The sequence below is a fragment of the Lathyrus oleraceus genome, chromosome 1, assembly GCF_024323335.1.
Source record: "Lathyrus oleraceus cultivar Zhongwan6 chromosome 1, CAAS_Psat_ZW6_1.0, whole genome shotgun sequence".
Lineage (NCBI taxonomy): Eukaryota > Viridiplantae > Streptophyta > Magnoliopsida > Fabales > Fabaceae > Lathyrus > Lathyrus oleraceus.
The window spans coordinates 140,144,505-140,170,087 of record NC_066579.1 but is presented as its reverse complement, the minus strand read 5'-3'; the positions used below and the strand labels follow the sequence as shown (position 1 = coordinate 140,170,087).

The 25,583-nt window shown below is 37.9% G+C and overlaps 2 protein-coding genes across 2 annotated transcripts; one reads left to right on the top strand and one right to left on the bottom strand.

Annotated features, from left to right (window-relative positions):
* Window positions 1–405: 405 nt before the first annotated feature.
* LOC127095990 (uncharacterized) lies at window positions 406–1,238 on the bottom strand. Its single transcript, XM_051034622.1, has 2 exons — window positions 897–1,238; window positions 406–753 (listed from the first exon to the last, which is right to left on the bottom strand). The coding sequence occupies exons 1-2, from the start codon at window positions 1,236–1,238 to the stop codon at window positions 406–408; spliced, it is 690 nt and encodes a 229-aa protein (XP_050890579.1).
* A 510-nt stretch (window positions 1,239–1,748) lies between these two features.
* Window positions 1,749–4,960, top strand: LOC127095980 (uncharacterized). The gene is made up of 2 exons (XM_051034618.1): window positions 1,749–1,761; window positions 4,536–4,960. Exons 1-2 carry the CDS (start codon window positions 1,749–1,751, stop codon window positions 4,958–4,960), a joined length of 438 nt encoding a protein of 145 aa, XP_050890575.1.
* Window positions 4,961–25,583: the final 20,623 nt, after the last annotated feature.

The window sequence follows — 25,583 nt, the reverse complement described above, 5'->3', positions numbered from 1 at the left end:
GGAGGGCGCGACGCTCGTCACACCTTGTGTGGCGATCGTCACAGCATCACAGCGCCTCTCCTTGTAGTTGTGGGCTGGGCTTTAGTGGATTGCTTTTTATCCTCTTTTTGCACCTTCTTTTCTTTCTTTTTCACGTATGCTTCAAATAGTGTGACCTGAAATAAATAGAAGGAAAATACCAAGTAATATCGAATAATATGAAATAAATCGAATCAAATAATAATATAATTTAATTAAATCGAGTCCAATAATGTGATATTATTTCATGTTATCAGTCTCCAAGATGAGAAATAACCTCTCAAAAAGACACAACGGGAACTTCCCTCCCGAAATGTCTTGCCAAAAACTTGTATTTAAACCATTCCTAATCACTTTGGAATAAGAAGAGCTTAGCCAGTTTTAGTGTTAATCTAGTGAGGAATCAGAAAGGGAAACCCATCTCCACCAGAAGGATACCTTTGTTAAATTAATCACATTGCCACTAAATGGGGAACAACACACATGAGCTTCAAATCTAGAAGAAACAATATTCTTCAATAGAGGTTGCCTATCCCTAAGAACTTTCAATATCCACTTACTTAACAACGTCAATTTCACAAGCCTTAGATCTTTAACCCATAAATCATCACCACTCTTAGGTTTACACACGTCCTCCCACTTAACTGAAGCTACATTAGTCCCCCCTCCCCTTGTGTCTCCCCGAAGGAACCTCTTTTGCATCCTTACTAACTTCTTCCAAACTTTAACTGACATCTTCATAAAAGAAAGGGAAAAAATAGGAACTGAGTTCAGAATATAATTTAGTAAGATAACTCTCTCTCTCTCTCTCTCTCTCTCTCTCTCTCTCTTAGACTCACAAACCTATTCCCCCCAAAAGCAAGTCACGTGGATAAAACCTTAACCAGGGGGTCAAATGTCCCTTCCTTCCTAGGTTTAGCTCCTTCCGATAGCCCTAAATGCTTAAAAGGAAGGCTACCTGATTTAGAATTCAAGAAATCCTTTGCCAGGTCCCGAAACTCCCTCCCTACATTAAACCAAAAAACATAACTCTTATAAATATTAACCTTAAGGCCATATACGAGTTCAAAACTCTTGAGAATCATATTAAAAGTCAAAAGAGAATGCTTCGATGGGACCCCAACTAGAACAATATCTTCACCATACTTGAGGTAAAATGCCTTTAAACCTTCCAAACCAAACTTAAAACCCGAGTTCACCCCAATCGAAGCCCTCTTCATTGAGGCATTAAAAAAATTGAAAAGTGATTTTCCGTATCGTTATTTCTAATCATTTCTATTAGTATTTCATTACATTTTGGCCGATTTACTTCTACTTACCATGTTTTACGGTTTGGTTGTGTGTTCTTGCTATTTTCAAGGCCTAATGAGCATCCAAGACTAAAAGGGACAAAAAACAAGCAAAAAAAGGCAACAAAAAAAACAAAAGTCAATTTTCCCCCATAGTAAAACCAAAGGGCTGGTACGACCACCCGTAGCAGCAGAGGTGCCTAGGGGTTCCCTTGATCCATCTCTAGTACAAAAAGCAGGGACCTACTACGGCCACCTGTAGCAGCTGCTACGGGTCATAGCAGGAGGGCGAGAGTGGATTCTTTTGTTTCCTTTTTTAGATTGACCCTCAATGATTGTGGCTCTTAGGAATTCTTTGATTTGATATTATTATGATGTAATAGGCATTGAACCAAATATATTACGCTACTTTTACTTTTTTTATAAAACTCATAGCTTATTATGAGTTTAGAAGGTAAGTTTTATTCCACAAGTTTCTATGTATTTCATATTTTCCTCTTTACTCAAGTCTCCAAGGGAGCAATATTGGATCAAAGCTTATTTTAAAATCAGGTTTTCTTATTTATTTTTATTTAATTTATTTTCCATTACAATTGTTTTTTATGAGTTTGAGAATGAATACTGATTTGATTTTGTTTGCTCTCACCATGAGTTAGTAGTTCATTAGGGACTAGGGGTTATGGGAGTTATGTTAAACCATTTGTATGATTTGTCACATATCAATTACAAGACTTTTAGCATAAACTTATGTTATAATCTTAGTTCATGTATTCCAACTCGTGTACGAAAGTAAGGTGTTCTTAGGTATCGACCGAAGTCTGAAAGGATATGTGTCGATACCGGAGCGCATATTTTTAAGCAACCGAGTCCAATACAACGAAAGCAATTGGACGAATTTGAGAAAACTATATAGCTGAGAAAAAATAATGAATCATCAATGAGTAGTTCAGACATGCGAAAGCAGGCGAATTATTCATCGTCGATAGGGAAATGTGCTGGCAAAAGTAGATATTACCCATATTTATCTATTTTCTCTAATTTATGCGGAATTCTCGTAATAGGAGTGACATGGACCGTGCGATTGTGTTAGAGTAAGAACCATAACCCTCAGTCTTGTTTTCCTCAATTGGAAATTAAGTGATTTTATAAATAAGTTATTTTCATTTAAGTGCTTTTTCTTTAAGTTGTTTTCACTAAAACTCATATTTTCGATTTCTCTAGATATACACCGATATGGCGAAATTCGATACTTAAAGCATTGATCTTTGTGGTTCGATATTTTTTACTACTTCACACGGCTATGCACTTGTGGCGTGTCAAGCATTTACCACTAAACGGAAGAGAAACGATGTTAAGGGTCCCCATACTTAAGACTTTTTTGGATACTAATCTCCTCCCTAAATAAATTGTTAACAAAGACATAAAGGCTACCCGAGAGGATAAAAGCTCATACCCAAGCCCACCACCTCACATCAAACCCAAACCTTCTCAACATATAGTCCATGAACGACCAACTATATGAGTCATAAGGATTCTCCAAGTCCATTTTAAACACTTAAAACTCCCTCTTGGTGACTACATCAAGATCTACCACTTCGATCAAAGCAACCACTCAGTTAAACAAATAGTTTTATTTTGTGGATTATAGCTGGCTATATATCCATAAAAAGTTTTGGTTGCAATAGTATATACTTATGATATTTTTTAGTCATTGGACAAAATATCAGGGCTATATACAATTTTCGTTGTCAGTTGTAAGATATAATTAAGAGTGTAATGGTTGAAATGGCTTTGTGTTTAGTTCTTTGTTTAGCCATAGAGAAACTCTACAAATCGAAAAATCAAATATCTACAAACCTTCAATGATTCTAAATGGTAAACTCAGGTACATTTCCGCTTTTACTATCTTATTCAATTCTGATATGAGTTTAAGGGATATAAGTTGATGGGTTATTGACTCATAGGGATTAATTTAAAGTTATGTTCTTGATTTCTATATTGATAGAAATCATAAAATTATGAAAAGATCTAACAAGTGATATCAGAGTCACTCATATCTGACTCAATATGAATTTAAGATTTTTTTCATAATAGGCTTCCATAATTGGGATTTTTTTTATCATCCATTTGTGTAAGGTTTATGTTTTTTTATGCTGGTAAACTCATTTATTAGTATATGGTTATTGTTTTAGGATGTTTATCATAACATTCTGTTTCAATAGCGTGTTATTTGTTTCGAAATTTACATCAAATTATTTAAGATTCATGTAATTGTGTCTCCTTTAAGTGATTCGTAATAATGCAGCGACTCCTACCTAATTTTCACAAACTGTGAGTATGAGTCACTAAGATTTTGGTTTCATCAAAATTTGTTTTAAATTTCATTAAAATTAAGGATTGTTTAGCTAAGTTTGCAATTTCACTAAAATCATGAATTGCTAGCTAATATTGAAGTAACAATGATGTTAGGTATATCGATAATCTAAATTGCAGTAGCCACGTGGTTTGAATTATTCAACCGTTGTTAGATAGTTTAGTCTCTAGTATTGTTTTCATTAATGGTTGGTTTTGTTATTTATATATTAATTATAATATTTAAATGGTTTATTATTATAATTAATAATATATGTGATTTAATTTTGTATTATTTTGTAAGTTTTTGGACTTTTGTAAAATTCAAAAGTGTATTTTTGTTGTACTTCGCATAATAAACTAAATTAACTTTGGTATAATTTTGTTCAACTTTTGACAGCGGTTTGTAAATTTATATAGTAATTTAACTTTTGAGTGAGTTTTAACTTTTGAGTGAGTAATTAAAATGAAAAAATCGTTAAAGTGACATCTTTTTGTGAAAATTTCTTATGAAAAATGTTGAATATTTTTTTGTTTGTGTGTATGTTTATTCATGTATCAATTGACTCAAGGACACTTGTTGGTTGGTCAGTTTTATACGCGTCTGTGATGGTAAATATGTGATAATTATGAGGTCTTACATGTGAATAATAAATCAATCCAAAGAGGGGTTTATTGTTCGACATGTTTTTATTATCAATGCTTGATTGTTACAACAAGAGTACCACTGACAGTTAATATTAGTGTCCAAAAGATTCAACATTGATGATGCACTAGGTATCTTGAAATGTGTTATGTCTTCATTTGAACAAATTGATAATTCAATTTTTTTATGTGAGTATATTCAAAATGTTTAATTTTGTGCTTATTTTTCAGCTGCAATTGCTTCAATATTTGCTAACCTTAATTCAGTTTTGGTCCTTAATGGGGAAAATTTACAAGGACTGGAAAAAAGCGATACTATATCTGAAGGTATAGCTAATGCTAAAGATTTCCTTTTTGAGATTGAAAAGCACTTTAAAAAAAGCGATAAGACGGAAACAAGTACTCTTCTTCAAAACTTGATTTCCATGAAGAATCAAAGCAAAGGAAATATAAGGGAATACATTATGAGCATGTCAAACATTGTTTCAAAACTTAAGGCATTAAAGCTTGAGTTGTCTAAAGATTTGCTCTTTCGTTTAGTATTACTTTCTCTTCCTTCACAGTTTGGTTTGTTTAAGATATCTTATAACTGTCAGAATGAGAAATGGTCTCTTAATGAGCTCATTTCATTTGTGTGCAAGAAAAGGAAAGAATGAAATAGGATAAAACAGAAAGTGCTCATCTTGTTAGCACCTCTAAAGACAATGGCAAAAGAAAGTAAAATTATGAGCCCAAGAATGAAGATGCTAGTGTTCTGGCACAATAGAAATAAAAATAGGATGATAATTGTTTCTTTTGTAAAGCATTTGGACATGTGAAGAAGAAATGTCCTAAATGTCACGCTTGGCGTGGAAAGAAATGTACATTTCTCACTTTGGTCTGTTCTTAGGTCAATTTAGTTTCAGTACCTATAAACACTTGGTGGTTAGACTCGGGTGCAACGACTAACATCAATATTTCAATGTTGGAGATGCAGGGTTGTCTGAACTACCGGAAGCCAAATGATGTTGAAAGATAAATCTATGTTGGAGATGGCATGTCAGTTGAGGTGGAAGCTATAGGGAATTTTAGATTATTATTGTTGAGTACTGGATTTTATTTGGTTTTAAAAGACACCTTTATTGTGTCGTCATTTAGATGAAATTTAATTTCAGTTTCTTCTTTGGACAAATCAAGTTATTTGTGTTCATTTGGAAATAATATGTTTAAGTTGTCTTTTAATTCAAATATTTTTGGAACTGGTTCACTTATGAGTCATGATAATCTATATTTGCTTGAAACAATAGTTACCTATGGAGAATCCTTAGATGTGGAAACACGTGGTACAAAGCGCAAAATTGATAATAATAATTCAGGAGCATTATGGCGCAAGCGCCTTGGTCACATCTCTAAAAATAGAGTTGAGGGACTAGTGTGTGATGGAATTTTAAATTCCACTGACTTAATGAACTTTGATGTTTTTGTTGAATGCATTAAAGGCAAACAGACCAAACCAAATAAATTTGGTGTATATAGAGCTACAAATGTCTTAGAATTGATACATACGGACATTTGCGGATCATTTCCGACACCTTCTTGGAATGGTCAACAATATTTTATATCATTCATTGATATTATTCTAGATATGCATACATATTTCTTATACATGAAAAGTCTATATCATTTGATGTGTTCAAATCATTAAAGGTGTAGTTGAGAATCAACTCAACAAAATAATTAAGAAAGTCAAATCTGACCATGGCGGTGAATATTAGGACAAATATGATGGTCCAGGTGAACAACGTCTAAGGCCTTTTGCCAAATTCCTACTGTAATATGGAATCGTCCCACAGTATACTATGCTAGGATCACCTATCATGAACGGTGTTGCTGAAACATGGAATTGGACTCTTAAGGATGTGGTAAGGAGTATGATTTGTCATTCTACCTTGCCAAAGTCACTCTAAGGAGAGACACTAAAGACTACAACTTGTATTCTAAATAGAGTGCCAACAAAAGCAGCTGCCAAAACACCTTATGAACTTTGGACTGGGTGGAAGCCTAGTCTGAAACATTTTCATGTGTGGGGATGTCCAGTTGAGGCAAGGCCTTATAGGCCAAATGGAAATAAATTGGACTCCTGAACATTGAGCAGTTACTTTATTGGCTATTATGAAAGATCTAGGGGCTACAAATTTTACAATCCCAAATTAAATTAAATTTTTGAGATGGGAAGAACTACATTCTTTGAGGATATTGAGTTTGAGGGGAAGAATAAGGTTAGAGAGATTTAGAGGAAGAATCAGTAACAATTTCCATAACTGATTCATATAGTTGCTTTTGATGAAGCAAGTATGGAACCTCCACATGACATTGTTGAATTTCCTGATACTCAAGATGATTTGATAATTCATGAAGAACAAACTCAAAATCCTCAAGAGCAACTGTTACAAGAACCAATACACATGCGAAGATTCACTAGAGAAAGGAGAAATGCTATTTCGAATGATTACATAGTCTTTTTCCAAGAACATGAGGAAAATAATGATATGATGAAAGATAATACAATCAACGTTAGTCAAGCCATGCAAGATTCCAACTCGTAAAATTGGATTGAAGCAATGAAAGAGGATTATAAGTCCATGCAAGACAATAGAATTTAGGAACTTGTCCCGTTATCAGAAGGTGTGAAACCCATTAGTTGCAAATGGATTTTTAAGACCAAGCGGGATTCTAACCGTAATGTGTAGAGGTATAAAGCTTGTCTTGCGGCTAAGGGTTATACTCAAAAGGAAGGGATTGACTTTAAAGAGACTTTCTCTCCGGTTTCATTGAAAGACTCTTTTAGGACAATCATGGCTCTTGTGCACATTATGATTTGGAACTCCATCAAATGAATGTTAAGACAGATTTCCTCTACGTTGATGAAATGATTTGTATGGTGCAAACAAAAAACTTTGTGTCAGGAGACTCAAAGAATATGATTTTCAAATTAACAAAATCCATTTATGGACTAAAACAAACATCTCTTTGTTATTAACTTGTTAGTGGTGTTTTTGTTTTTGAAAAAGGTTTTGCTTGTAAAACCCAATTCAACCCCCCCCCCCCCCTCCTCCCCCCCCCCCCCCCCCCCCCTTTCTTATGTTTTTCACACCTTCAATATTTGGATGGGTGACCTTCTGGGAAGTTTCTCAAAAAACATGTGAGTGAGGATAAAGCATGTTAAAAATACTAGGGTTGATTTATGGGGTCACTCGGTAATCCTGAATCATTCTGAGGAGTTACAAATGGTATTAAAGCCAGGCCTCTCCTAGTACGATGTGGTTCAAGGATGAACCAAACGAAAGTTGGTGGGTATATAACACCTAAGGCTGATGAGAGTGGGGAGTGGTCTCCGGTGCACAAGGAATGACAATGAGTGGCTCCTTGCAGCTTCTATGCAAAAACCGAATTTACACCATAATGAGAGTGGTTATACAGTTGTTCAGGTGTGGGACTGCATGGTTGAAGGAAAGCTTATAAGGATTGATTGATACTACCTATATCAATAAGACGCATCTTCTTTTTTATATCCTAACAAATAAGAACTCCATAGTTAATCACATTTGAATTGGAGTAGTATTTGCATGGATGATCTTTTAGGAAGTTCCCCGGAAAGTGTGTGAGTGAGGACAAGGCATGCTAAAAAGACTCGGGTCGATTTGTGGGGTCACTCAGTAATCCTGAAAGAAGTTTGAGGCTTTAAAATGATATCAGAGCCAGACCTCTCCCAGTATGATGTGATTCGGGGACAAACCAAGTGGAAGCTGGTGGGCATGTAACACCCGAGACCGAAGTGTTGGTGTAAGCCCTAGAGGCCAATACTTTTGGTACTTGTATCGAATTATTTATTAATAATAAAAGGCATTTTCTTTATTATGGTTGATTAATAAAGTCCCTAGAATAGATAGTCCGTTTAATGTATTAAGTGTGACTTAATCATGAGAACACATTAAACATAAGGGCACTGTTCTTAAAGTATCCGTAGTCGAGCTTTAATGTGAAGTGGGATAACATTAAAGCATTAAGACTATTATGTTTGTAGACTGATGATCACATCTCATAGATCATGGATAAAGAGTTATCAAGTCTTAAACATAGGTATGAATATTAGGAGTAATATTTATACCGGATTGACCCTCTATGAGAATACTATATAGAAAGTTATGCAAAGTGTCATAAGTTATTCTCATGGTGATAATAGTGTATACCACTCTTCGACCTGAAACCACTATGGATCCTAGATGTAGAGTCGAGTGCTTTATTGCTGATCCAATGTTGTCCGTAACTGGATAACCATAAAGACAGTTGATAGGTACTCCACGAAGCATGTTGAGGGACATGAGTGTCCTAGATGGAATTTGTCAATCCTGCGTAACAGGATAAATGTCTATGGGCCCAATATTGAACTGGACAAGGGTGACACGGTCTATACCTTGTGTTCAATATAGACATAAGGGCAAAGGGGTAATTATACACATAATTATTATCACAAGAGGTTTTGTCAGATCACATGACATTTTCGTGACTTGGGTAGCAGTGATGTATTGCTAGATACCGCTCACTGTTTATTATGTTAAATGCGTGATTTAATATAATTGCCAACGCCGCGAAAACCTATAGGGTCACACACAAAGGACGGATTGATGAGAAATAGAGTAACTAAGGAACACCGTAAGGTACGGTGCACTTAAGTGGAAACGAAATATGGTAAGGTACCAAATACTTAAGTGATTTTGGCATATTATGAGATATGGGCAAAATACACTTAAGTGGGCTTTTTAGCTTGAAGCCCACACAAGTGGTTCTATAAATAGAACCCCTTGGGTAGAAGCATTGTCACTCCACTCCACTCAGACTGAAATTCAAGTAGAGACTTGGAATTTTGTTTCCCTCTTTCTCTCACTCAAAGCCTTCATTCATAACAGCTAGCACTGCGATCGAAGGAATCCGTTCGTGTGGACTGAGTAGAGACGTTGTCATCGTTCAACGTTCGTGATCGCCCCGTGGATCTGTATCAAAGGTTTTGATCATTATCAGAAATCTGCACCAAAGGTTTGAAGCGCCACAAGAGGTAACGATTTTATCACTGATCATGCCCATTCGTAAGGATCACTAAATGGAGAAATTTTTAAATTCTGTTGCGCCTTGGATGGCTATTCTCCTTCACAAAGAAGGTAGGGAGTGGTCGTCGATGCATAAGGCATGACAATGACCGGCTCCTGGAAGCTTCTAGGCAAAAACCAAATTCAAATCAAAATAAGAGGGACCCTTAGGTTGTGAAGATATGGGACTACGTGGTTGGAGGAAGGCCTATAAGGATTAAATGGTACTACCTATACCAACAAGATGCATCTTATTTTCAGTAGCCTAACAAATAAAAACTTATTAGTTAAGCGTGTTTGACTTGGAATACTATTTAGACGGGTGGCCTTCTGGGATGTTTCCCGAAAATCGTGTGAGTAAGGACAAAGCATGTTGAAAAGACTCGTGTTGGTTTGTGGGTCAGTTGGTAATCATAAAAGTAGTTTGGGCATTATAAATGGTATCAAAGCCAGACCTTTCTCAATACAATGTGGTTCTAGGATGAACCATATGGAAGCTAGTGGGCATGTAAAACGAGAGAGAGGGGAGTCGTCGTCGGTGTACAGGGAATGACAATGAGTTGCTCCTTGAAGCTTCTATGAAAAAACTGAATTTACAGCATAATAAGAGTGATTATACAGTTGTTTAGGTGTGGGACTGCATGGTTGAAGGAAAGCTTATAAGGATTGATTGATACTACCTATACCAATAAGACGCATCTTCTTTTTGATATCCTAACAAATAAGAACTCCATAGTTAAGCGCATTTGAATTGGAGTAGTATTTGCATGGGTGATCTTTTAGGAAGTTCCCCGAAAAGCGTGTGAGTGAGGACAAGGCATGGTAAAAAGACTCGGGTCGGTTTGTGGGGTCACTGGGTAATCCTGAAAGAAGTTTGAGGATTTAAAAATGATATCAGAGCCAGACCTCTCCCAGTATGATGTGGTTCGAGGACAAACCAAGTGGAAGCTGGTGGGCATGTAACACCCGAGACCGAAGAAGGTGGGGAGTGGTCGTCGATGCATAAGGCATGACAATGACCGGCTCCTAGAAGCTTCTTGGAAAAAACCAAATTCAAGTCAAAATAAGAGGGATCCTTTGGTTGTGAAGATATGGGACTACATGGTTGGAGGAAGGCATATAAGGATTAAATGGTACTACCTATACCAACAAGATGCATCTTATTTTCAGTAGCCTAATAAATAAAAACTTATTAGTTAAGCGTGTTTGACTTGGAATACTATTTAGACGGGTGGCCTTCTGGGATGTTTCCCGAAAATCGTGTGAGTAAGGATAAAGCATGTCGAAAAGACTCGTGTTGGTTTGTGGGTCAATTGGTAATCATGAAAGCAGTTTGGGCATAACAAATGGTATTAGAGCCAGACCTTTTCCAATACAATGTGGTTCGGGGATGAACCATTCGGAAGCTAGTGGGCATGTAAAACCCGAGAGAGGGGAGTCGTCGTCGGTGTACAGGGCATGACAATTAGCGGCTCCATGAAGATTTTATGAAAAAACCGAATTTACATTGGAATGAGCGGGATCTTGCAAATGTGCAGGTATGGGACTGCATGGTTGAAGGAAGTCTTATAAGGATTGATTGGTACTACCTATACCAATAAGATGCATATTCTTTTCGGTAGCCTAAAAAATTAGAACTTCATAGTTAATTGTGCTTGACTTGGAGTAATATTTGGATTGTGAGTGAGGACAAGGCATGTTGAAAAAGACCGGTGTTGGTTTGTGAGGTTAATCGGTAATCCTGAAAGTAGTTTGGGACGTTACAAATGGTATCGAGCCATACCTCTTCCAGTATGATGTGGTTCGAGGACGAACCAAGAGGAAGTTGGTTGGCATGAAACACTCAAGGTCGGCAAGGGTAGAGAGTGGTCAGCAACGCGTAAGGCATGACAATGAGCGGCCCCTAGAAGCTTCTATGCAAAAACCTAATTTACATTAGAATGAGAGGGATCTTGCGGCTGTACAGGTATGAGACTGCATGGTTGAAGGAAGGCTTATAAGGATTTATTGGTACTACTTATACCGATAAGATGCATCTTCTTTTTGGTAGCATAAAAAATAAGAACTCCATAGTTAAGAGCGCTTGATTTGGAGTAGTATTTCCATGGGTGATCTTCTAGGAAGTTTCCCAGAAAGCGTGTGATTAAGGACAAGGCATGCTGAAAAGACATGTGTTGGTTTGTGTGGTCAGAAGATAATCCTGAAAGCAATATGAGGCGTTAAAAATGGTAGAAGAACCTGACCTCTCCAAGGAAGATATGGTTCAGGGACGAACCGAGTGGAAGCTGGTGGGCATGTAATACCCGAGGCCGAAAAGGGCGGGGAGTGGTTTTCGGTGCACAAGGATTAACAATGAGCGACTATTGAAAGCTTCTAGTTAAAAAAAGAATTCACATCAGAATGATAGGGATCCTTAGGTTATGTAGGTATGGAACTGCATGGTTGAAGGAATGCTTATAATGATTGATTGGTACTACTTATACTAATGTGATGCATATTCTTTTCGTTAGCCTAACAAATAAGAACTTCATAGTTAAGCGTGTCTGACTTGGAGTAGTATTTGCATAGGTGATCTTCTAGGAAGTTTCCTAGAAAGCATTTGAGTGAGGACAAGGCATGCTGAAAAGATCAGTGTTGGTTTGTGGGGTCAATCGATAATCATGAAAGTAGTATGTGGCGTTAAAATTGGTATTAGGTCCAGATCTCTCCCAGTACGATGTGGTTCAGGGACGAACCAGACGGAAGCTGGTGGGCATGTGACACGCAAGGCCGACGAGGGAATGGAGTGGTCATCGGTGCACAAGGCATGACAATGAGCAAATCATGGCAGCTTCTTTGTAAAAACCAAATTTACATCGGAATTAGAGGGATCATATAGTTGTGCAGGTATGGAACTACATGGTTGAAGGAAGACTTATAAGGATTGATTGGTATTACCTATATAAAAAAGATGCATCTTCTTTTCGGTAGCATAACAAATACGAACTTCATAGTTAAGCGCGCTTGACTTGGAGTAATATTTGCATGGGGGATCTTATATGAAGTTTCCCATAAAGCATGTGAGTCAAGATAAGGCATGCTGGAAAAAAAACATGTGTTGGTTTGGGGGGTCAGTCAGTAATCCTAAAAGCAATATGAGTAAATGGTATCAGAGCCAGACCTCTCCTAGTATGATATGGTTCAGTGACGAACCAAGCGAAAGTTGTTGGGCATGTAACACCTAAGCCCGAAGAGGGCGAGGAGTGATCGTCGGTGCACAAAGCATGAAAATGAGAGGATATTGGCATTTTCTAGGAAAAAACTGAATTCACATCGGAATGAGAGGGATTCTTAGGGTGTGCATGTATGTGATTGCATTGTTGTACGAAGGCTTATAAGGATTGATTGGTCCTACTTATACCAACAAGATGCATCTTTTTTTAGTAGCCTAACAAATAAAAACTCCATACTTAATGGTGCTTGACTTGGAATAGTATTTGGATGGGTGATCTTCTGAGAACTTTCTCGAGAAGTGTATGAGTGAGGACAAACCATGCTGAAAAGACTCATTTTGGTTTGTGAGGTCACTTGGTAATCCTGAAAGAAATATATGTGTTACAAATGGTATCAGAGTGAGACCTCTCCCAATATGATGTGGTTCGGGGACGAACCAAGTGGAAGCTGGTGGGCATGTAACACTCGAGGTCGACGAGAGCGGGGAATGGTCACCGGTGCACAAGGCATGACAATAAGCGGATCCTGGAAGGTTCTAAGTAAAAACCTAATTTACATCGAAATGAGAGGGATGTTGCGGATGTGCAGGTATGAGACTGCATAGTTGAAGGAATGCTTATAAGGGTTTATTGGTACTATCTATACCAATAAGATGCATCTTCTTTTCAGTAGCCTAACAAATAAGAACTTCATTGTTAACTATGCTTAACTTGGAGTAATATTTGGATGAGTGATCTTCTAGGAAGTTAACCAAAAATTGTGTGAGTGATGACAAGGCACGCTGAAAAGATTTATGTTGGTTTATGAGGTTAGTCGGTAATCCTGAAAGTAGTTTGGAACATTACAAATGATATCAAAGCCAGACCTCTCCTAGTACAACATGGTCCAGGGACGAACCTAACGGAAGTTGGTTGCATTGAAACACTTGAGGCCGACAAGGACAGAGAGTGTTCGGAGATGCACAAGGCATGATAATTAGTGGCTCTTGGAAGCTTCTATGAAAAAACCCAATTTACATCGGAATGAGATGGATCTTGCGATTGTGCAGGTATGGGACTGTATGGTTGAAGGAAGGCTTATAAGGATTGATTGGTATTACCTATACCAATATGATACATATTCTTTTTGATAGCCTAAAAAATAAAAACTTCATAGTTAATTGTGCTTGACTTGGAGTAATATTTGGATGGGTGATCTTCGATGAAGTTTCCCATAAAGCGTGTGAGTGAGGACAATGCATGCTTAAAAGACCCGTGTTGGTTTGTGGGGTTAGTTTGTAATCCTAAAAGTAATTATGGGCATTACAAATGGTTTCAGAGCCATACCTTTCCCAGTACGATATGGTTCAGAGACGAACCAATCAGAAGCTGGTGAGCGTGTAACACTCGAGGCCGACGAGGGCGGGGAGTGGGCATCGGTCCACAAGGCATGTCAATGAGCGGTTCTTGGCAGCTGTAAGACCCCAATTTTGGCCCTAAGATCCCTCATGGCCCATATCATTCATATCATAACCTCAAGGATCATTGCATGCCTTTGCTTCCCTCCTAGTGGATAGATTGCCTTGTGGGTTTGTTTCTTGATCACCAAGCATACTTTGCATTTGTATATCTTTGCTTTCATATGTTTATCATTTAAAAAAAGTACAAAAATATTGTCAGTCTAACCTTGTTGCTTGCAGTTGAAGCAATCATCAGCAATTAGGTCAAAGTCAGTCATTGATCAGTCAAAGCAATGGTTGGTGGCCATTCTTGCAGAATTTGGGCACCATGATTAATAATCAAAGGTTCAAACAACTTGAGACATCATTTGAAGTCAAGGTCTCAAGGAATTAGGGTTTGGAATTCATCAGAAGAGGATCAATCAGTCCAAAACCCTAGAAAAGTCAACAGACAGTCAACCTTGGTCAACTGTGGATTTAATCAAGATGTGATGGATAGAATTGATCTGAAGGAGCTCATTCATGCTTGTATAAGTCTCATATATCATGTTTAACCTCATCATGGAAGAAAATCAAGCCAATCAGAAAATTTTCCAGAAATAGAAAGTGGACCTGTAATTTCAACCGCCAAAAATGGAAACTTCTTGATCTTAAACTTACATCATGATACAAGCTCCAAACGAATTTTTGACCAACATGAAAGTTGAAGATCTTGTCTTCCCATTTTCAAAAAGTCCAAGAACATCAAAATCCCATGTGTGGTTGTCAAGATATGATCAAATCATTTTCACCAATTTTTGAACTTCAACGAGCCATATCTCTCAAACCATAAGGCCAAATTTGGTGGGGTTTTTTCCTACAAACCACATTTTTCATCCTCTTTCCAAAAATATAAATTTCATGACCTAAAACCTTGCCAATCAAAATGGCATTTTTGGACCTATTCCTTTAAAAATCAAAGTTTGACTCACAGTTGACTTTTTGATTTATGGACTTTTTCTCATTTTTGCCAATTGGAAAATGTTCTAAATCACATTTGTAACATGTTCCAATTCCAAAACCATGGTCATACCACCATCCTACCACTATTTTGGCCAAAATGCAAATATGGTATTCCTTAGCAAATGGAAGCATGAAAGCAAGGCAATGTTAGTAAACCACAAGCAGAGTTCAAACAGCATTTGTGTTTGTCATTTACAGCCTGGCCAAGGCCCATCCGTGCAGCTTGCACCCTCCCTATGCCTTATGTCAAATTTAGCAACTTTTGCAAATCATTTTCATTTGGCATAAACAAGTTAACCAATTCGTGTGCAGACCAAATACAGCTTTGGCAAATGTCATTTACAGCTGGTTACAGGCCCAATTCGGGTACAGCCTTGCACCTCCATGTTCATTTGTACTAACTTAGCAGAATGCAAGTGGTGTCATTAAACATAATCCAGCTTAGCATTCCTTAAACCAGAACTAAACAGACCTATTTAAACATTTTTTCTGACATTGGCCAACCCTAGAAACCAACTGCAGCCAAAAACATAACAGAAAAATTCTCTGCTCTCATTTTTCATTTTCTGCTCGATTTGGATACGTGCTGCTGAGTCCTCAAACCCTGGAATTTCCTTTGTTTCTCTTCATCATCTATCACTATTGTGAGCCGCTTTTCAAGTGAAGAACCCCAGTTGGATGGCCATTTTCAAGCTCTGTTGTGCAAAGGATCTTCAATGGTGAAACAAGATTTGGAAGCTTCAAAGCCTCACTGAGCGCGTTTCCTTCAAGGTTCCATCAGTCCATAACAGTGTGAGCACCTGTCTGCACTCGAATCAACCAAAACAAAACTGCAGCATCGAGTTCTTCGAACCAAGTAAGATTTTCGATTTTCTTATTTGTCTAAAACATGCCATGTACCATGTAGGTCTTCTTGTGCTGATCATTTTGAGCTATGAGTTTGTAAAAATGGTTGTGTATTTTTGAAAATATGCTGATCTAAAGTTTAATGTGCATGTGTGTTTTTGCTCGAATCTTGGTTGTTTGTGTGTTTTTGATGGAAATGGCTAATGGATTTATGATGTACCATGTTGATTGAGTGTGTTGCCATGCTTGATTATTGATGATTCTGTTCATGATTGTTTGTTCATGATTAATGGTTGAACATGAAGATGGTGAAACATGGATGTATCTCTTAAACCCTAGTTTGTTTCCAGTTTGTTTTTCCCTCAAAATCAGGCCTGTTGTTATTGGTATTTGTTTGAACATGTTGTCACTGTTATGCTGTTTAGCCATGCTGCAAATTGATGATGATTTTGATGAACATGAATTTCAAACCCTGCTGCTGTTACATGAACCTGCTGCACCAAGGCCATGACATTATGTGTTTGTGCTTGAAACTGGCTTGATGTTGGTGAACCATAAACATGAAATTGATGCTGCTAATGCCCTGTTGTTCATACCAAACTTTCCCCGGCCAGAATTCTCATGTCTATGTGTGTTTTGCTGTTGATTAATGTTGCTCACTGATGATATTTCATGGCCACGATTTTTTGGCTGATACTGTTGTTCATGTGCTGTTGATTTTAATGATGAATTTGGTTGATGAATGCATGATGTTGCTGTTATGATGAGCTGTCCAGAAGATCCATTTGGTTTGTTGGGTTTCTGTCGTATGATATTTGTATGATATCCACCATGCCATGATTATTTGATGATGCTGGTTGATGTTTTGTTCATGCTGTTGTATGCTGATCGAGTTTTGGTATTGATGTTGGAAATATGTGAAGCTGCCATGCTGTTTATGCCCTACTGTTTGAAGTTGGCTGTATGATGATGAACATTGTTAATGATGAATGTGTGCCTGCTGCTGTCAGTGATGATGTTGCTACTGTTGTTTCATAGCCGTGTTTTATGGTTGAGGCTGGATATGTTGGTCATTCATGGTTTAGTGTTTGATTGATGAGGATACATGTATGTTGCTGCCAAACCCTAATACTGTATGAATGTTGCCCAGAACATGGATTTCAATTGTTTGCTTTTGTTGGTTCTCCATGCGTGTACTGTTTCATTGAAAAATGGGCCAATCACAATATTTCATTGCCATGCCTAAAACTGTGTCGTTTGGTTTAGTGAGAAACATATTTACACAAATGCCACTGCTTTGACCTTGGTTTGACTATTTGCTATGCCTTTTGCTCATGCTTGCACCAATTGATCACCCATCTTCCACAAATTAATTTCTCCTTCATTGTTCATCAAAAAATTATGAAATTTTTTACACATGATCACAATTGAGTCTAGTATTTTATGGTGAATTTTAATTAATTTTCCATGTTCTGGATTTTAAATGATAAATGATTTCTCAACATGTGTGCATAAATGATACATTGTGCCATTTCAATTGTGAAATACTCATGTTATATCCAATGCCTTTGAAATTTTTTTGTGGTGAAACTAGACACATTGACCTTCATTTCCATATAAAGTTTGTGCATTTATCATTTGTGGATTGAGAGTTATGATTTTCTGAAGTCATGTGTTACATTTGGTGCTATACCATGATTATGTATTTTCCCAATTTTTGTTCACATGCTTCCTCTTATCCAATTGACCCCAAATTTTGCATGAATGATCCTTTGCATGTCTAGTTGATGTATGAATTTTCTTGGAATTAATCTTGCTGTTTTCCATTTGATTGTGAATTTTCTTCCGTATGTGGTCATTTGTTGACTTTTTGTGCTATGCCTTGCCAAATCTTTTGTGAAATTCTCAAATCTTATTGTATGATCATGAAATTTCATATGTGATAACTAGACTCTTTGAGCTTTGCATTGGTGTTAATCTCATTCATTTCTCTTCTGTTTTCAAATTGATATGATTTTTTGAAGTTGACCCATGCTTGTTGACTTTCACCATGCTTACTTGAATTTGGTTTGACTTCATGATTTTACTTGAATGCCTTCCTCTCATCCAAATGCCATGAAATTTTACATGTATACCATGCTAGATGTTAGGATTGAGTGTGATTTATTTCATGATTTTTGAGATTGTTTGAGTTGACTTTTGAATGAAGTCTTTGCTGTTGACTTTTGTATGCTCCCTCTTGCCATGTTTTGACTTCTTTGGTTTACAAAATGACCATGATGCATGATATGATTATGAATCCAATTGAGAATGCTTCTTGAATGTTTAAACTTGGTTTGGGTTGACTTTTTCTTGCTGCCTTGACTTTTTCTTTCATCTTTGACCCTAGGCTAGTCCTAGTGGTCTTCTGAGCTTATGTTGAGTTCATCTGTTTCAGGTTAAGCATCAATGCCTTGAGGATCATTCAAATATGTGTTTTAGTTGATTGTTTAATGTGCTAACCTTTGTTTTATAGGTGACTCATATGCTTGAGTCCTTGTGCCTTGCACAATTGGTCCCTCTGTGGTTGACTTTTGGTTATTTCCTTTTGATTTTTGACTGTTGAACTGTCTACTAATTGGTTTGACTTTTTCAGGTACTTTAGTTGCCTAAGTTCTTTGAACTTGCTTGCTTTGCTATTTAGCATTTGCTTTGAGGTATAAACCTTTCTTCTTCATGTAGTCTGGAGACCCGGTCTGTTATTTGACCGGGCAAACTGTCTGAAGTCCTCCTTAAGAGGCAATGCCTGTGTTTGTTTAAATTTGTCCTAAGCAGGAAAAGTCCTTCAAGTAAGGCAATTGGTGGAAGGTAGGGATAAGCAATCTATCCCCCACTATTCAGTGTGTCCTCTCTTTGCTCCCATTACATGGTTGAAGCATTGAGATAAATACCCAAGATCTAATCGAGTCAATAATGTGGAGAGAGTTCCTACTTTCTGAACTCCCACACTTTCTTTGATGCTCTCTCTGATCTGAGATAGAAGCAATGAGGCACACCCCTCATCTCCTTTTCATCTGCTTCACCTTAGCCTCTCAATGGCAAGGTTAAGAGCGACCTTCACCTATTACAGTGGACTTTTAAAGTCAAAACCTCTTGTGTGAGCCCCCATTGTTTTGGCTATAGAGTGTGCTGTTTGATATTCATTGATTGATTGATTGCTTCATATGCACTTGCTTGCTTGTATGTTACGCATTTATCATCATCATCAATTGCCATTAGTGCATGTTCATCTCATTTGCTGTTGTGATGCTATTATTGTTGTTTGCCCATTGAGGACAATTGTAAGTCCATTGTTTTGGCCTTTGTTCCTGTGATATGGAAGGATAGAGTGTAAGACCTCATTGGTCACTCATATCTTCTGTTTATCTGTTTGTATGTGAGGATACAGTTATAAGTCCCTGTAAGTTGGCATCTGTTATCCTGTGATCATAATTTGATCTGTTTGATTTGTATGTGAGGTTGCAGTTATAAGTCCCTGTAAGTTGGCATCTGCTTTCCTGTGATCATAGTTTGTTCATCTGTTTGTGTGAGAGGTTGCAATTATAAGTCCCTGTAAGTTGGCATTTGCATTCCTGTGATCCTGTTGTTGCTTTTGTTCTTGTATGTGAGGATCCATTGTAAGTCCCTGTAATGTGGCATTGGATTTCCTAGGACCATACTGTGGAGTTAACCTAAGTCCAGATAGATTGGCAGTTGACTTCCACGTTTCATTCTTGTTTTCTTTTGAGGAGATTAGTGTAAGACCATTGAGTGGCTTCTGATATCCTGTTCTGTTTTTAGGAGACTGGTGTAAATCCATCTATTGGTATCCGGTATCCGCCTTTTATTTCTTTGTTTGAGGAGATTAGTGTAAGACCATTGAGTGGCAGCTGACATCCCATTTTGTTTTAGGAGATTGGTATAAGACCAGTGATTGGCATCCGATATCCGCCTTTCTTTGCTTTGTTTGTTTGTTATTGCTTATTTCTATTCCAAAGGACACACTTGAATCATCTTCAATATGATTTCAAGAAGTGAATCTTCTAAGAAGTTTTACAATCCATCTTCATCCATTCATCATTCATTATGTCCTAAACCTTTTCACACTTTATCTTTCAAACTTGACATAAGTGTTGTGCAAACATCTTCACGTTTTCAAACTAAAAACCTGGACTCAAGTCCTTGACTTTTTTTTCAAACTCCATTTTCATAATACTTCTTTTGAATCAATCCTAATCATACTCTGACTTCACTTTCATAATCACAATCAATTAACTTCACTCATTCACTTGTTTTGGCTTTGTCCATTAATCTTCATGCATTAGCCATAGGCTTCAATTATCATTGTGGTTGATGTAAATCTTGCCTATCCTTAGTGAGTCGACAGTAAGACTTCCGTACTTCAAACAGGGCTAACCCCTCTAGTACGTCGAAGCTATCCTCGCATGGTGGATGTTGTTTTTGGTCGAGTGTTCTCCCATTGATAATGAAAAGCCTCAGTGCTTGTGTTTAAAACTGAATCCACCAACTTTTGGAAATTTTTTAGCCGAACTACGGCGTTCTGATCCTTACCTTTGATGGAAGGTACGTAGGCAACGGGTTCATCCGTTCGAACCCAATAACCAATAAAACTTGTATATTCTTTTCTCATCATCCCAATCATGTTTGCACAATATTTTTGTCATAACAAATAACAATATTTTACAACAAGTGTGAAAAGGGCTCCCTAGGAGTACCTAGGACGTAGTGGGTGCCTAACACCTTCCCATTGCGTAATTTACCCCTTACCCAGAATCTCTGATCTTTTTATTAGTTTTCTACGTGTAAAACTTCTTAGGCTTTTGTTCGCTTTTTAGCCAATCCTTTGGATAAATAAAAGTGCGGTGGCGACTCGAAATTTCAACGTATCTCATAGCTTATGGTTTAATCGATAGATCATATAGCGACGAATACACCGCTACAGAAAAGTGGCGACTCTGCTGGGGAAAAAGTATCATCCCTGGTTGTATTGCCTACTTTTCACCCTTGTTGTGCTATATTATTATTCTTTATCTGACATATTTTTGTACAATTTGGGATGAATGTATTGATTGTAATGTGTGAATTGCTTGATATACATTTGCTGTTTGCTTTGGTGATCTGTGAGATGAGTTCTATACCCGAACTCGAGTGCACTCTAGGATAGGAGAATGGCATAGTCTTGTCGACTGGTGTGGAGTAGTCCTTAGCCAGTTGACTTGCGAGTCCATTCACTTGGTGGAGGTCATGTTGAACTAATAATGTCACACAAGTTATTTGTGGTTAGGCATTATTCTTTCAATCATGTTCCGCAGAAGCCAAGGACCTTAGTTTACCAAACCCATCCTGGCCTATTTTTAGGACCGTAGTGCGGAGGTCGTTCAGATGTCAGTTCTGATACGATTGTTACACGATACTACACTCATAAGAGTTTCTCTTGAGAATATTCTTGGAATACGAGTATTCGTTCCTCCGAAAATATTCGAAAGATGGAACGATGATTATGGGAACCTCTGATAGAACATGTCTGGCAGGTCTAAACCCTAGTACACTCCCTTTGGGTGGTTCTTAACCGAGACTCCATGCTCGTGACTCTCAACAAACCCGTGATTCGTGGTTGAGTCGTTCAAACATTGTTAATATCAATGGATCCCGGATCAGGTGTAAAACCTAAGATCCACCAAAGCGGCTGGTTGATATTAAGAATGTCTGAACCGGTTCATGTACCGTTAATATCAATGGAACTTGGGTGTCGATAAGGTGAAAACCTAAATCCACCAAAATGGATGATTGATATTAGGGATACATAGAGCTTTCCCACGACCTTTGTTTGGTGTGCTTTGTTTGATCCTTGAGTGTGTTTGTTGCATTCATGCATTCACGCATTCATCCGCATTCATGTCATCAGAAAAAAGAAAATTTTCAAGGAACTCAAAGGAGTTTATTTGCAAAAAATTTCAAAACATGAAAAAACCGGGAAAATTTTTTCACCTGATATATCTGATGAGATATTCTCAAATATGATCAAAATGCTCAAAATTTCAAAGTTTGCAAATAAAACCCTCAGGTTCCTTTGAAATCAAAAAACAAGCATATGCATAAACATTTCATGCATCATTTGCATCAGCAGGTATTTTGTTCCGGTCTCCCGTCCTGTGGCCTGACCCTGCGATCTTCATTTATTTTGAAGACGCACTTTGTCGGTATTTTACCAAAGCCAACTCTGCCAGATTGATGGATCATCCTGAGCAAGAGAATTGTGAACTCAGAGAGGATTTTGCCAGCCTAAGTGCTTTTAATGGATTTATTCCTGTTGATGGATTTATTCCTAGTTAACCAATCCCGGGCTGGCATTGGCTACTGTTCTGGGGCACTTAATGAGCAAGGTTCGTTCAAGAGTGGAGGTTTCATCCATGACGATCAACCTGAAGAAGAAGCTGCTGCTATCTTGGAAGAATATGCAGAAGATCCGAACAATTTCTTTATTCCTGGTGGTGTCCTGCCACAATTGGGTCGCTGTGGATGTTCCTACGGTCATTCATAAGTCAGCGTGATTTGTTCATTTTGCTTAAAACCCTTCTCCCATGCCAAAAGGAGAAGTGATAACATTGTTGGCAGCATTTAATACAATGATATTTTCATTCAATTAATGCATTGTCAAACATTTGTTTTTCCATTTGTTTTCACTTTTTGCTTTTGCATGAAATCAGTGATCACAAAAAACCTGAAAAACAAAAACAACATTTTTCATCTGCATAACTGATTTGCTTGTTTAAAATTCAAAGGCTTTTCATTATCCAGAATCATTATGCAGGGATTTCTAAACCCATTGAACATAATGATCCAACGTCATCTCCCAATCTTGAAGTCCTTGTATCTGAGGCAGAAGAAGATGATGTTGAAGGGGATTCCTGACGAGATTACCCGCCTTCTTGAGCACAAAAGAGGCTCATTCAGCTGTATCATGAGAATCAGCAAAACAGTCAAACTGGGGCATTGCAAATGCAATCAAAAAAAAAAAAAAAAAAAAAAAAAAAAAAAAAAAAAAAAAAAAAAAAAAAAAAAGAGGGTGAAAAAGATAAAAAAAATCAAAAACCAGGAAAATTTTTTCAAAATTTTTCCAAAGGAAAAAAGAAAGATTATACCCTCAAGTCCCTAGTTGACTGATGCTGAATGGATTCAGAGTCGTTATGACCAACTGAATTTGATTGAAGAAAAACGATTAACTGCCATGTGCCATGGTCAGTTATATCAGCAGAGAATGAAGAAGGCATTCGACAAGAAGGTCAAGCCTCGTGTGTTCCGAGAAGGTGACCTCATGCTCAAGAAAGTTTTGTCTTTCGCGCCCGATTCCAGGGGCAAGTGGACTCCAAACTACGAGGGTCCATATGTTGTTAAGAAAGCCTTTTCAGGCGGAGCTTTGATGCTTACAACAATGGATGGGGAGGATTTCACTCGTCCTGTGAATTCAGATGCAGTTAAGAGATACTTTGCCTAATAAAAAAAAGAGGGTATATGCAAATTAATAAAAAACAATATGAAAAAACAGAATAGCTCGCTAAGTTGAAAACCCGAAAGGGCGGCTTAGGCAAAAATGAGCGTCTCGGTGGAGAACCCGCAAGGGTAATTCAGGCAAAAATTAGAGACTTGAAAAAAGAATATATTTGCATCCCGCTAGATTGAGTACCTCACTCTGGGGCAATCTAGGCAAAAGTTAGGGATTTGGCAAGTAACTGCATCCTGACAAGACTTTCTGTTCATCAGTCGTCATTTCGTCAGAAGATTCTCGATTCGTCGTCAACCGAAGCTTCGGATACATCGAGATTCAAATTGGTAGAGAAAGGATCATTATGTTCAATGTAGCCCTCTTCCAATATATATCACTGATCTCAAATTTGTACAGATCTATGGAGTCTTGCCATTGGCAGACTACCATTCCATCAAATCAATTTGAGCTTTTTATCCAATTATTTGCACTCTTATTTGTTTCAATTCAACAAATGTTTTGCATTGTTTTAAATTGATAAAATGTCATTGTTTTAAACAAATCAAATTTTTCAAAATTGTTGTTTTAAACAAAGTGAACATTCATAAGATTGAAAGGATACTCAAGAATATCTCAGTGCTCTCCCGAGGGTGGCATGATTCCCAACAGGTAAGACATTGGTTCATATTCCTGGTTTGGTGGTACCTTCTTTCTTCAGATCTTTGTTGGGGGTTGGTTCCTCAAGCAGAGTAGTTGTTGGGGTTGTTCCCCAATACAGTCGCAAGTAAGTGTTGTTGAAGACTTCTCTCTCCAGCAGCAGTTTTCCCAGCATGGGTGTTTTCTTTTAGAAGTTTCGGCGGTTGATGGTTTGTCATCTGGGTGCCCCGTCACTTTCTCCAGTGGGTTGTATCCCCAGACTTGATTTGTCTCCTCAGCACAGTCATGAGTATAGCTGATTGATTGATACTCCCATCGGAGTCGCGAGTAGAGCTGTTATTGATATCCCCACCAGAGTTGCAAGTGGAGTTGTTACCTCTTTTCCCCATGCAGTGTGCCAGCAGGATTTGTCTGTTTCCTCAGCGCATTGGTTTTCTTTTGAAGACTCGGTAAGTCAGTGGTTTGATACCCGGTACTTTACCTTTTCCCCGGCGGAGTCGTCTGCGGAATTGTTGCTATCTCTCCATCAGAGTTATTCTCTCCAGCAGAGCAGGATTTATTTTCCTGAGCAGTTTTGATTTGGGTTGATATCCCAGTATATTTTCAACCATCTTTTCCTCAGCATAGTCTGCAGATTGTTTGTTATGGCAGTTTTGCCCGTTGAATACTCCTTCATCCCCAACATGGTCGGATGATGGCTCTAGCCTCCAGTGAACGGATTTGATTTCCTGACTGTCTGTGATCCCCGGTGGAGTGGTTTATTGCAGAATCTACTTGTTGTGATCAGTTTGCTTTGTGTGTTCTCCCCAAGTGGAGTGGTTCGTTGCAGAATATATTTGTTTGATCTGTCCTCCCTCAGTGGCTTGTTCCCCAAGAGAGTAGCCGACAGTTTTCCCCAGTAGAATTGCTTATGCAGTTAGATTCTATTCGGATGATATCATTCTCCCTCAGTGGGTTGTTCCCCAGTGGAGTTGTGTGGAGTTGCTTCTACAGCAGTTCGTGCTTATGCACTCTTTGTTTCTTAGTTGACACTGGGATCCCTTGCAGATACTTTGGGACTTCTCTTGTTCCCCTACAGATCCGTCTTGGTGGCTGTTTTGCCCATTGTGACTTTCTGTACCCTGATTGGGTTGTTTCCTGATATATTCGATCCTCTGCTTCTTCAGCAGTACCTGTAGATCTTTGCTTTACAGCATATAGATCTCCGCAGATTGGCTCTCCAGCTGGTTTTTCCCCTGGAAGTATAATACCGGACGTTGTTCCTGAACCTGTTTGTGTTAGAATTGTCTGTTTTGTCAGCATTCATCAAACCTAAATCACGCATATTCATGCATGTTCATAAACATTCAGATATTCATGTTGCATTTGTTGCCATATATTTTTGGTTTGTCGTGTCTCCTGCTATGGTGATATAGATCTCTTTACAGATCTCCCCAAGCAGATGTTGGGTGTTATAAATCTCTCCATATAGAGTCAAC